The sequence below is a fragment of the Ptiloglossa arizonensis genome, chromosome 6 (genome assembly GCF_051014685.1).
Source record: "Ptiloglossa arizonensis isolate GNS036 chromosome 6, iyPtiAriz1_principal, whole genome shotgun sequence".
NCBI lineage: Eukaryota > Metazoa > Arthropoda > Insecta > Hymenoptera > Colletidae > Ptiloglossa > Ptiloglossa arizonensis.
In genome coordinates this window covers 13,196,544-13,210,256 of record NC_135053.1, presented here as the reverse complement: position 1 = coordinate 13,210,256, position 13,713 = coordinate 13,196,544, and the positions used below count along the sequence as shown (strand labels likewise).

Genomic DNA, 13,713 nt, shown 5'->3' with positions numbered 1-13,713 from the left:
ATTATGCATGGTTTATCTCGATGATACATTGAATTTAATACATAAATTTGTCTTTATTCGTGTGAGTTTGATTTCCGGTAGAGGATTTGATTTTTGTCGGACATCAGTTCGATGAAATACCACCAGGGCTCCTGGATAGTAAAAATTCGTTTTTTAAGATACAAATACAATTGAACCGTTTATCTTGATCAAACTTCAACTTATAAATCCATACATAATCGATACAATTTCTGGAATTTGCAACAAGATATCTTCTGTCAGAATAATTTGAAGAAAATTTCGGCAGCTTCGTAACAATGAATGCAGCGCCATCTTCACGAATATTGAAGATGATAAAAAAGAAATTACGCGTAGATGTTGGTTTTTAAATGTAATGCATCAACAACAAATTTTATCAATATGCAATGCATTGAATGTACCTTCATAACATTATGTTAATATACAATACCAAGTTGGATTCGTTTATATTATCTGAATTGTAAGACATTTATGTTAGAAATTCAGTAACATCTTTCGAACTTTAAGGTAGTAGTGCCTAATACTTGTGATTTGCCATCTATCGGCAATACGTTTGAAGTAAGAATAGATGTTTTTGCTTCTTGTTTGTCGGTGGTCATTGAAATGAAAACAGCTGATTGTTTCGTTTTGACGTTGTTCAAGGGAAATAAAAATATAAATCTGTGCTGCTACAAATCCGTAAATACTCAAAATCGTTATGATAGACACTCCTTAAACGATACTAGCAACAATCATTCTACGTAATTATAAACTTTATATTCTCTTCTAAGCATATAGATTAGTTACGTGCAAATTATGGCCAATTCAGTTAGTAGCACTGGTAATGGTTATAATTTCAAAGTGGTTTTACTCGGTGAAGGATGTGTCGGGAAAACTTCTGTTGCACTGCGGTACGTGGAGGGCAAGTTTAATGATAGACATATTAGCACATTACAGGTAATAAATACCATGTTGCTTACTTTTCTTTTGGTCTGTGCTTTTACATTGTGTTTTATTTGTATACTAAAATTAAGTTCATTTTTCTTAATTGTTTTAATGTGTAATCAATACTTTTATATAATTGTTTAATATATTCTACATCCTATAAATTATACATTGCACTGAGTATTGACAGATTTGCTGACAGTTTCTTGCTTTTAGGCTTCATTTTTAAATAAGAAATTGATTATAAATGGAAAGAAAGTAAACTTATCAATATGGGATACAGCTGGTCAAGAAAAATTTCATGCATTAGGACCAATTTATTATAGAATGTCTAATGGTGCCATTTTAGTTTATGATATTACAGATGAAGATACATTTCAAAAGGTAAATTCACAAATGTTTTCTTTATCATCTTATATTCTGTGTTAACTTTTGTTTTACAGGTAAAGAATTGGGTCAAGGAGCTTAAAAAAATGTTAGGCAGTGAAATTTGTTTAGCAATAGCAGGAAATAAAGTAGATTTGGAAAAAGATAGAAGTGTTTCCATAGAAGAAGCTGAAGAGTGAGTATTTTTTACTGTCATTTCATTTTCACTCATTTAATAAACAATTTCTTTGTATGAATGTATTAAATAATGAAAAATGTGTAATGAAAGTATGTTGGTAATATAAAACTTTATGATTAGATACGCTAAACAAGTTGGAGCTATGCACTTTCATACTTCTGCTAAGTTAAATCAAAATATTGAAGAAATATTTTTGGATTTAACAGAACAGATGATACAACATGCAGATGAAGTAGAACAAAAGTCTACATTAACAAGGACAAACAGTACACGCCGTAATGTTGTTGTAGTTGAAGACGAAGCTGAAGAAACAGAACCAGTTAAGACTTCTTGCTGTGGTGGTTCTTCACAAACGTCTTAATTTCAAATGCTTATTTTGAGATGGGTTCTAATTATGAGCAAGTTATATATATATATAAATGTATATGTGTGTATATGTGTATATATATATATATATATGACTTTGAAAAAATTTGTTCTAAACTGCATTTGGTACAATGCAAAAAATGTACTATGGCATTTTAGTACAAAACCAAATATATTTTTTGTTTATATTTTATAGTATAACTGAACAGTAAATATTGTTATTTTATATTTATAAAAGGTATACATATTACGACTGTTTTCTTTTTTTTTTTAATATTACTTTATTACATTAAATAAATCAATAATGTTGAATAATATTGCAGTACTAAAAACATAATTCAGTGTTATAATATGGACAAAGAATTTAAAAAATTTTGTAACTACAATGATTGAACATCTGTAAACATTATGAATTTAAACATTTTTATACATACGTAAGAATTTATTTTAGATCTCTTGTAATATCTCAAAAAACTTCAATGTTATTTCATATAATAATTTCACTTATAATAATGTACATATTAATATTGGTAATTTTATTGTACAAAGTCTATCAAGGCAGTGACTGATAAGCTACATATATCATGAAATTTGTAATATTTTATTTCTTTAAAACGAATAATATAGATATAAAGTGTGAAGCCTAAATAATTTAACTTGGCATAAAATAAGAAATACTGATTATATTTTGAGAGTTGATTTTCATGTATTTCAATATTTCATTACACTAATAGATTAAACCTCAGTTAATTCATAAACCAAATATCTTGTTATTCATGTATATCATATAGCTGGAAGATTTATTATAATTACCAAATGTATGTATTTCTGTCATATAAATGTATCTATATTTAAATACCATTGTGTTTTAATAAAAACTTAATTAACATATACATATATGGAATATAATAGTTCTTGGGAATGTATGGTGTTTTATAGTTCACAATTTAGATTAGTTTATAATTAGTTACAAATTAAAGGACTGTTGGAAAATATAATTATCTTAATTTAATTACATGCATAATATTCGTGAGACTAAAGTACAAATATTCTACTCTATCACAGGTACATACATAGATCATAAACATTCACAAATTCATCTATTGTAGCAACATAAACATTTTTTCATACTGATTCATTATTTCATAATTTTAATCATAGTTGGATGTAAATTTATAGATGGGTTGTCCATGGCCATTTGTGAACCAGAAACATATTTAGAGCATTGGAAATAATGATAAGAAATTATGAATTGCGTAATATACATTTTATGACACATTCAGTATTCTACTTTTTGTATAAATAACCATGCTTTAATACAGCAATGTTATTCTATCAATGATAACAAGGAATGTAATTGAGTTGTATCAGTTCTATAGAAGTTTGGGTTAGTCTTTTTTGATAACAAAGAATGTATTAGATGGTTAGCCTCTATTTTATCTCAGACACCCATAATGGCAGGACTATTTAAAAAATGTACAAAGATACACATTTGATCCTGAAAAGATTAGTGTAAATCTTTTATCCTTAAAATGACAAGATACATTATGCTAAGTATTACATTACACAATACCCTGACAATGATTTTAATCTAATTGTTAAGTTACGATAATAATGAATAACAATTTCTATAGTTCCATTACTATCTCTAACTAGAAAATAATCATGCGAATTATTTCTTTTTAGAAATCTGTTAATTCACAGATTACGATCACGTTTAAAGTTATAGACCAAACATCACATTACATGCTAATCATATCAACAATTGATTCCATTGTATTTACGTGAAAATAAGAAATTTTATTGCAATTTAAACTCAATTTTATAGTGTAATGTAATCATTTTAAAAATTCATTAATATTTTTCATATTTGTATAGTTAAGTGGACAGTTTCATTTAATCAGACTAAAATTTTATACATTACTATTAGTTTTAGTACGTATGTACATAATTGTAATACAAAGGATGCCATATACTATTAGTAATTACTAATTCGTTACCATATTTCGCTTTGGCTATACTAATCAACTATAACAAGATATAATGAATAGTTAATTAATTATGACTTTTATGAATTGTGTCATGTTCATTTTTCTTAAATTAATAAAATTATGCGAACAAGGCATCCTGTACACCATTATACTTCTGCTTGTCTATTTTTATTATGTTATACTACTCCTAAATAATCCTAAATTTTACAATAATTGCATGACATTTTCATGTATCTTTGGTATATCATTAATTTTCATGTAAGTTTACATATTTTTGAACTAGCATCCAGAGTCCTTTGTATTATTTCAATATTTAGTATTTTCATTCTGAAATCATTGTATCAATTCATTAAAAAATCTTGTGCAGGCTGTATAACTAAGCGCTATTTGTGACATTAGTAGGTATGCAAATATTTCTCTATTTGTATATTCAAATATAAAAATATTTTAATTAACGAAGTACGGATGTTATAATTAAATATGAATATTATACATAAATTGTTACGTTCACTTTAAGTTTCAACAAGTTTGATATGACTTCGAAGATCTAAAATTGATAAATGAGATTTTCTTGTTTTTATACATTAAGATGAAAGTCTCAGAAACTTGTCGAAGTTCTTATTAAAAATCCTATAAAATTTTTCTTCAAAGTTATTTTGTGATAGTTTATATAATATCAAACTTGGCAGCCAAATTTGTAGGATTTCTTTTCTAGAACATACATAAAATACTAATTTCGTTTCAAATTAGGCCTTTAACATTTACTTCTACAGTCCCTTTAAATAATAAATATTTCATCTTGATGAATGAATAAAAAATCTATGAATTGATTAATAGGACCTATTGCAGAAAGCGACATTCCACGTGATGGTGGTGCTCTGACAAGATTTGGCCCAAATACCACTGCGAGATTACTTGATGTCATTTTGTTCAAATCACATGTATCCATTACCTATTGCAAATAATATATTTGATTGCAAAATTATCAGTCGTATATATTAGAAACAATTTAATGTAACTATTAGAATAATATCTTACCCTTGATAAAAATTGTACAATATATTTTAAAACCTTATAGTTGTCTTCTGGAAGTTTTTCAAGTACTAGTATTTTTACTTTTCTTGGACGTTCATCTTTTGATAGACCTGAAGAATCAATATTTAAATAATTACTTCCATTACTTAAATAAATTATATACAACAAATTATACATAACATATATAAATAGTAGATATGAATTCAAGTGTAATATTTACTTTGAAATTGTGTTATTTCATCGTATAATTCATATGTCATAAGAGGTTCGTCTAATTCACGAAGAAATGTTTTAAGAAGAACTGCTGCTATATGTGGATCTCCTTGGAAATCGACAGGCAACCCTTGATTACAACGATTCTGAAGTTCTTTAACTACCGCTACATTAGCTGATCGTCTAAATATTCCTTCTGTTTCTAATGCTACAAATTTACAATAATCTTGTTATTACCTTGATTGCATATTAAAATATGTAATACATACGAATAAGTTAGTTGTACACACCATCAGGTGTATCAAGAAATTCAATACATTGTCGCACTATTGGCGGTATAGGATCGCCGTTGTTATTTTCTTTAATAAAAACAAGATTTGCTCCAAATTGAGTAGTACCAACTGGTGTTGTTACTGTACTCTGAGGTGGACTTGTTGGCAAATTCTTTTTATTCTTTAACATTAGCTGTTCATTATGTCTAAAAAGGAATACAATTAAGTAATTGTACAGCAAGCTATTATCAATAAAATAAATATAAACAAATTTAATAATTATCAAAAATATACTTACTCTATTACTTGAGGAGGTATAATAAGTTGATCAAGATTAATATATTGGGCCAGTTCTTCCAAATAATTAACATACATCATTTTACGGCCAAATTTTGCACTACAATAAAAATGAAAGTAAAAGCAATTTTAATACATTAATATAAAAAGTGTATACATTACATAGAAGTGAAAAGAAAAAAATTACCTAATTGCTGGCTTAAATATTTGCCATACAATTCTAATGAAATTGGTTGGGTGTACTAAATACAAAGCCTTTAAATTCTTTTTATACTTTCTATCAAAAGCTTTATACGCTTGCCATAACCAAGATAATGGTGGTTTATTTTTGGAAGTAAGACCATAGTGAAAATAAACCAAACTATAATCTTGCTCTACAAATGTATCTAAAGTATGTGTAAGATACCTGTTGAATAAGCAGATTATTATACATTTGTTACAAAACTAATTTAATTCTAAAGATTTATACATATACATTGATAAAAAATGTATCTATATTAACAAACCTGAGAAGTTTAGCATGATTAAACGTTTCTTTCCCAATAGGAGGTAATTTACATGCAGATACTACGATTATTTTACGACCAGCACTGTCATCACCAGCCACTTCTACAATACCATATCTCGAAATATCAAGATAATCTTCTTCATCAGTAAGTTCGCCATCCAATGCAGCAAGATCCTCTGCTGCTTATTAAAATAGATTATTTTCACAATAATGTTTGATGTTAAATAATTTCTGTTTTCCCCTTGACTTTTTTTTGTGATATTGGAATCTAACACAATTTAGTATTAAGAAATAAAACAAAGTCATTTGTCCTCACTTCTGTGCATTGTTATACCATGCAATAATAAACTGTACAATGGTCTACATAATTCACCTGCTATGCCCCAAATGCCATGACATTTAGTGGCTACTAACAGAAGATAAAAGGTCACACACCAGATTCGATAACTGGAGCATCTACTAAAGCTTCTTCAAAGTTTTCTTCGATCGTTCCATCACTCACTGGACTCTCTAGATAATCAGTACCTGCACCACTGTTAATCAAATCCAATTTTTCTTCTAAAAGTTGTACAGCTATAAAATGATTATTTTAATTATATTCTACAATAATTACATAGAATTACATTTTTAAGATACTTTTGTGGATATTTTTTGATTCACATTTTGAATGAATACAATAGAATTTGCAAATACTATAGAAATGATAATAGTACAAGCATTCAATTTAAATCTATTAACATGATAGTAAAATGGTTTGCATTAATAGATAATAAAGTCAAATATCAATGTTATTATTTATGCTTAAATGTCTTACCATTATTTGAAGTGGGTTGTAATTCAGTATCATCAAATTCCAAGTTGGGCTCATGATCATGATAATCTGACAAACTTGGGTATGGATCCTCGACGTCATTAGCTATTGCTATTATACAAACAGAAGTATGCGCATTATTATTTGTATTAAATAAATTTCAATGAATCACAGGACACTACACTGACCATTGTAATTTTTTACTTGATCAATGGTTTTATTTTATAAATGGATACTTAAAAAATATTAAGTAACATTTTTTAAAAATTATGTTTGCGTAAGAGGTATCATAAATTGATGACTCTATACATTTCGCGGTTTCTCGTTATACATAATTTTCTGGATCGCATTACACGGTATACGATCTTCAATAAACACTTTGTCGCTTTTCATCGGTGTTTACAAACCACCATAGAATCGTAATATCCCAAAAACGAATTTTCAACCAATACGTGTATTTTAACCAAGCAACAAGATTATGTCAAGTTAGAATCTATCTCTGATTTTATGATATGCACTATCATGATAATACGTGAATTATTCGTAGTTTATCGACATGCTTTTTCATATAGTAAATCGAGATCCATCGTGAAATGTTCTTTTGCTAGAACGAACACAAAAAAATATGTGTCGATGCCAGGTGAACTTTTACAATCATGATTTGTACAGCGATATGTACTTGACGTGACGTTTATTTGACATCTAAGGTAGCGTCAACAATCGCAATGGATAAGCTCACCTGTCAAAGTTCGCGTTGGGCTTAGCGTCGGTTGATAGTTCGCTTCCATTTTCTGGCAACTGCACGACAAAACAGTGCCGGGGTTAAATTACGGGGCTTTTTATGTACCCTGCTTTACAAACGGACAACGTTTCTCTTCTCGAACGACATTATCTCGACGCGGTATGGCAAGCCGACGTATTCACGTCACGCTTTCATCTGTTGTGTCGCTAATTGTAATTCGTAGTCACTCGTCACTCCCTTTCCCCACTACGCGATTAACGAATATCTTCATACTGATTCCTATTGGTTCGTCTATACTTTTGCGATATGAACGGCGCGCGCTAAAAATATAAAAGAGTCACGTGACAAATTTAAACGTTAAATTAGGATAATGAATATATACCTAGTCTTTAAATAAATAAATGGTTAAATATAAACCATCTGCACGTGAAATCATTTATTCTTTAATCATGACACGCTTTCAAGCTGATTTTGAATGTGATTGAACTTCTTGTCGTGATATTAATGAGTTTAATTCAAATCTTTCAGAATTTAAAAACTTGATTAAACATGTTTTTATTCGATATTACATACCAAATTCAAGAGAATTAATATTGTTTCTACATAAAAAGACTTTCTAATATTTTTGAAATTTTTAATTCAATACTTTTCGTTTAATAATTTTAACGAATAAATTTTTTACAGCAATTAAATAATCATTAAAGATATTGTATTTATGAAATACAATCATGTAATTTTTGTTAGTTTTTTGAAATTTTATACTAAGAAAATAGTTTGTTATGGATTTGGAAACTTTTAAAAAATAGAGATAACTATTATTGCTTTTTCTAAGACTCATTTTATAAAGCTATAATTTAGGGATAGGGTTTTGGCCTTTTCACATATTTTGTCAATTGTATATCTACATTTATAAATTATATATTCAAAAACGGTGTTTACTTTAATTAATTAAAATTAGGAAATCGTTATTTTTAAAGTACGATGTTAAATAGTTTTCTAATTTTTCTTCTTTAGTTTTCAGACAAAATGCGGAAAAATCGTTTGCTCATTTATGGCTTAAACAAACATTCTGATAATTCGATACATTCATTTATATTTAGCTAAGTATCTCTTTATAATTTGGCAAAATTGACAGTACACAAATTGAGCAACTGTGTGAGAAATCCATAAAGTGATATGTAATCTGCCAATGTTAACAATTTGCCCATCTCTATTCTTGTATGTATGGAAACACTAATTTTGTATTTGATTATAATAATTACATTGTAATTACATATTATATATGTGTATACATCATTCCATAATTTATTGTAATAAAAAAATTTAATTCCTGTTAAAGGCATAGAACATAATAAAATTATAATAAAAGACTTATATGATTGTACAAGTCATGTTTCAGTAAATCTTGTACAAACTATAACATTATTTATTTCCTTTTTAAGGGATTAGTTTTATTTATAATAAAATTACATAGTTTCATAAGGATTTGCACAAAAAATCAAACTGAGTACATGAGCTTCCAGTTTATCGTTTATATGATTTGCTTTCAATTACATATGTTGCACAATTCCACTTTTTAGGCACATGTGATTGCTAATCGTAGTACAACTTTCCCAAATGAGATTGAATATTACAATTAAGAAGCAGGTCAAGGTAGTTCATTATTTTAATTTATAATTATGAGGCACAGTTTATGATAAATTATTTTTAGTGGTAAAAATGGTAACTAAAGTAATAAAAGCTGTTCTTTTACCATAAAGTATATGTATTGTACAATCAAAAACTATTAAAAATTATTCTCTGAGAAGATTAAATCCAAGAGAAGACTAGTATCAAACATGAAACTATCAAATATAGACATATTAAAAAAGAAAGCAGTTTATTAGTTTTGAATTTATTAATTTCTAGTTTACTGATCTATTAACTGATTGCATGAAGTCTAAACAATACTATATAATATTTAGAACATCTTAGCCTTCAGTTCACATTGTTGTTACGTACACTGACTCAAGTTTAAAGAAAACATTTCCTTTCCTACAATTTTGTATATATATTATATGATTTAATTTTTATTCTGCTCTATCTGTTTTATATTGTATATACCTTATTAGCATATCTACAATGACATTTTATATCTTGTAATACATGAAAATATTTTTACATGGTAGATTAATTTAAATTTTGTTATTTAATTCTTATTTAAATGGCAATAATGATTAGAATGATACTACATTTTCTACTTACATTTTGTAATTTCTTGTGTTAAGATTTACAGAGTAACGTTTTCATTACATATTTATTTATATTCTGACTATTATTGTGTTTTTACATTCCAATTAATTGTTCAAATGCCTAACTTTCAAGGCTAAAAAATTGGCAGCTTGCTTCGATGTATGTAACTGATGGTGTAAAGTATTGTGTATATTGAATAGAGTAAGGAAATTAGAGGCTGATTTTAAAATCTTTATCTGATTGTAAATATAAGTTCATTTTCCAATTGTGATTACATTTCATACAAAACTTTACACGTTTGTGCCTTATTATTATTTCATAATTTTTCATACATTTTCTTCACCAGTCTCTTTGTGAACATAAAAATAGATTTATACATCTTATTGAATTATAGAATATACATATCATTCATGTGTATATGCAAAAGATATTTACTATATCACTTCTTCTTTAGTCACTCTATTACATTGCAATATACAACATTTTGTGTTTGCAATAATCGTGTCTATGTATGTATAATGATTACATTTTGATTGATTCACATGAAAAGGCAGAATGTTCTTCTGTATGATAAATTATTTCATAACTATGGTCAATACTTCGCAGTGACAAAATATATATGTATTCACAAAATTTTCTTGAAATCTATATGTCACATTGTGTTTCTGTACAAATATGCACAATATATGTGCAATAATTTTCGTTACGATCATATAAATATTGTTAATCATATTGTTACTCATGATTACTCTTACCTTAAGTTTTAAGCGACAACGATCAAAGTTCATTTATAATACAATTCCACGTGCTTGGACAATTTATAAACGCACGATGTATAATACACAAAAAATGTATACTGTAAATAAACAAAGACTTTCAAACACATATATGATGTGTGCGACTCAAAATAGAAATTTGCACTAGGCAATTTATAAAGTCAAAGATTTAAACAGAATGTTTGGTCCATGATTGTAAAAATTAATATGCGCGATTCATTTATATGTGGTGAAAGACTTATGATACAATATATATTTCAGTATGCATCAAAATTACATGTAACTTTAATTTTGTTTTGTATAAGTTACTATGTGCTTCTTATTTACAGCATCATTAATTTAATTGTTTGTTAAAATTCATTAATGAAAATATAGAATGAAGTATATGTACAATAATGTGATTCCTATTAAACCGAATACTTAGGACCACATTTTTTTATTGGCGTTAATCTGAGGCCTTTAGCCAACATTTGAGCTTCAAGGTCGCGATCTTCATCTTGATACCTAAAAGAAAAGTGTTTCTATTACTGCTAAATATTACAACCAGAATTTAGTTTTTACTGCAATGATAACATCTTTATTTCGTGCAGTTAAAATGTCACAGATATGAATACAAAAGCAACAGAATGTTGATATTGTTTGTATAAACAAAAATGTTTATTATCGTTGATTAAATGTTTCTCTTTTATATTTTATTACCACAGGTAAGATTTAGCAAATCTATAATAATATACATTATACTTCCATTCTTTTTAAATATTGTTTGTTTAAATATTAGTTCTTGGGTCTTTCTCAAAATATACTTAATGATTCTTAGATCTTACCACCTTTTAAGTCAGTGATATGTGTTTAGAAAATAATTATCATAAACACATAAAATAATATATTTTATTTTATTCTCAAATAGATTTAAATACAACTAAAATATTTTTATTCTTACATTGGCACTACTTGTAAGAGAAAACACTAAAGAAAATAGTGTATAAAGGAATGACATGCTTAATTGGATTATGATAAAGATTTAAATTGCACAAAAAAATATAAAAAGTTCATGCTTTTATAACATGCACTGTAAAGTTAAATTATAAGTGAGGGGAATGGTACAGGAACATTATTTTGTTCATTAGTTTCAACAGCATGAACATGTGCTTTTTTTAAAAATAAGTAAGAAATAAAATATGCATGGCTTTGTAATGAAAAATAACATTTAGATTGAAATCTTATAATATAATACTGTAATTATATTCGAAATTGATTTAAGAAAACGTAATTGATTATAAAAAAGTATTCTTTGTATTTATGAAATGAAGAAGTATCAGATTTTATGAAAATCTGAGTAACATTTATGAAATTTAGAAAACACATAATGCATTCAAAATTTGAAAAATGTTAAAGATTCTCTGTGAAAGTTTACAAAGAAGTCTATTAAGTTAGTGAAAAACACGTACGCGAGTAAAATGACTATCAAAGTAAGCACAGAAGATGTTTCATTGAAGTCACAAGGAAAAAAGTTAAGTACGTGCGGGGACCAGGCAATTGTGTGTGTACAAAAAGGTATTAATGTTTGACATGTAGATTTACACCACCTTTGTCGCTCTTCTTCTAAAAGGGCGATGAGCGAATCCCGCTTCGTGACGATTTCCAACATTTCTGTCAAAATTTCCACTTCCTTTTTTACATCAGCACTGGTTTTTTTATTATCTGCAAAATTTAAATATGTTTTTTGTTTCTATACTATTTTTTTAAACAATTTTGTAAGAAAATATACCATTTATAGGAAAATTTTAATTTAATATATTCACAATTGTTATAATATAATATTAAAATATTAACCATCAATAGCTAAACGTTCCCGTAATTCTTGTTGCAATCTTTCATGGCGATCTTCAAGCTGAACCTCTTGAGCTCGTATTAAAAGTTCTTTTTCGTATCTACGCAATTCCGTTCGTTCTTTCATAAGATCAAACCATTCCCTGAGCAAATCCGCTTCTTCTCGATCGGAACAGTCTAAATATTAAAAAACACTACTTCATTTATGTGTCTGTATAGCTATAGTGTTTGATCTTACCTCCTTCCCCACGAAGAGCTTTTTCAACGCTAACACCTCTACTTTCTAATTCTCTCTGTTTAACTTCCGTTTCTTCAAGTTTTCTTTGTATTTCTTGAGCCATACGTAACCTAATAGAATTCATAATTATAATTTTATCATTTTAATTATTGTATAACAATTGTATCATGATTTATTGCATTTCTCAATACTTGGAGTGTAAAATGTCTTTTGCTATGTACCTTTTTAATTGTGCTTGCCTAGCTATTCGTTTTGTAGCTTTTGATTTACGAGAAATACTATTGCACGATCCTTCTGTAACTGTAGCTTTCTGTATACATGAAGTTGACACTGCTGTTGCCTTTGTATCATCTTCTGATAAACTATCATCTGCCAAATAAAATTTATTACTGAGATTAGGAAATGAGATTCTTTTTATTATTTATTAATTATAATAATAAATGTATATAGTTTATACCTGATACTTGTGTAGTAGAAATAGTGTAATTAAGTGGGGGTGGTGGAACTGGTGGCGAATTTTCATTTAGGAAGTTTCTTGTGAGCATACCCTCGCAAACACTTTTTGGTCTTGTAGTAATCTTTGGCAGTGCGACCTTATCAAGCTGAAAAAGAAATTTTTTGTAGCACTGATTTCCTGTTATACTTTTGAGAAATACGAAAAATGTAGGTTGCTCCTGCAATTAATATTATCCTAATATTCAAAACAAAAATTGTAAGAAAAAAAACAGTCAAAAGACTTAAGCTTAACCATGTAAAAAAATATTATTGAAAAAGAAAATAAAGTTAATGCAGTTGTAAAACACATGTTCACACACAGTTGCAAGTATTATAGAATTACGATAAGTAATATTCTAAATATATAAATTTATAATTGATAAAGTAGCAGATTCAATTT

At 27.5% G+C, this 13,713-nt stretch overlaps 3 protein-coding genes across 12 annotated transcripts in view; 1 reads left to right on the top strand and 2 right to left on the bottom strand.

The window, feature by feature from the left end:
- The first annotated feature begins 422 nt into the window (after positions 1-422).
- Rab21 (RAS oncogene family member Rab21) lies at positions 423-2,175 on the top strand. 3 transcript variants are annotated; one of them, XM_076313911.1, is made up of 5 exons: positions 423-696; positions 789-908; positions 1,159-1,326; positions 1,386-1,504; positions 1,628-2,174. In XM_076313911.1, exons 2-5 carry the CDS (start codon positions 879-881, stop codon positions 1,866-1,868), a joined length of 558 nt encoding a protein of 185 aa, XP_076170026.1. In that variant the 5' UTR covers positions 423-696; positions 789-878; the 3' UTR covers positions 1,869-2,174. The 3 variants fall into 3 exon arrangements, with proteins under 3 accessions (XP_076170026.1, XP_076170027.1, XP_076170025.1); XM_076313910.1 differs by having other exon boundaries at positions 442-696; positions 789-954; positions 1,628-2,136; XM_076313912.1 differs by having other exon boundaries at positions 423-908; positions 1,628-2,175.
- A 1,604-nt stretch (positions 2,176-3,779) lies between these two features.
- Rhogap68f (Rho GTPase activating protein at 68F) lies at positions 3,780-7,959 on the bottom strand. The gene is made up of 10 exons (XM_076313665.1): positions 7,740-7,959; positions 7,004-7,111; positions 6,625-6,762; positions 6,188-6,368; positions 5,869-6,087; positions 5,683-5,781; positions 5,403-5,590; positions 5,120-5,320; positions 4,903-5,009; positions 3,780-4,816 (listed from the first exon to the last, which is right to left on the bottom strand). The coding sequence occupies exons 1-10, from the start codon at positions 7,786-7,788 to the stop codon at positions 4,643-4,645; spliced, it is 1,464 nt and encodes a 487-aa protein (XP_076169780.1). The 5' UTR covers positions 7,789-7,959; the 3' UTR covers positions 3,780-4,642.
- Positions 7,960-9,250: 1,291 nt separating this feature from the next.
- Mical (Molecule interacting with CasL) overlaps positions 9,251-13,713 on the bottom strand; it is a 78,587-nt gene continuing 74,124 nt past the window's right edge. For 7 of the 8 annotated variants that reach the window (XM_076314244.1, XM_076314245.1, XM_076314238.1 and 4 more), the window contains 6 exons: positions 13,276-13,420; positions 13,040-13,187; positions 12,819-12,928; positions 12,584-12,757; positions 12,337-12,451; positions 9,251-11,254 (listed from right to left, as the gene is read on the bottom strand). In XM_076314244.1, coding sequence (XP_076170359.1) covers positions 11,158-11,254; positions 12,337-12,451; positions 12,584-12,757; positions 12,819-12,928; positions 13,040-13,187; positions 13,276-13,420 — 789 coding nt within the window. In that variant the 3' untranslated portion in view covers positions 9,251-11,157. Of the gene's footprint in view, positions 11,255-12,336; positions 12,452-12,583; positions 12,758-12,818; positions 12,929-13,039; positions 13,188-13,275; positions 13,421-13,713 lie in introns of those variants that run through there. The other variant, XR_012992433.1, reaches the window with a different exon arrangement.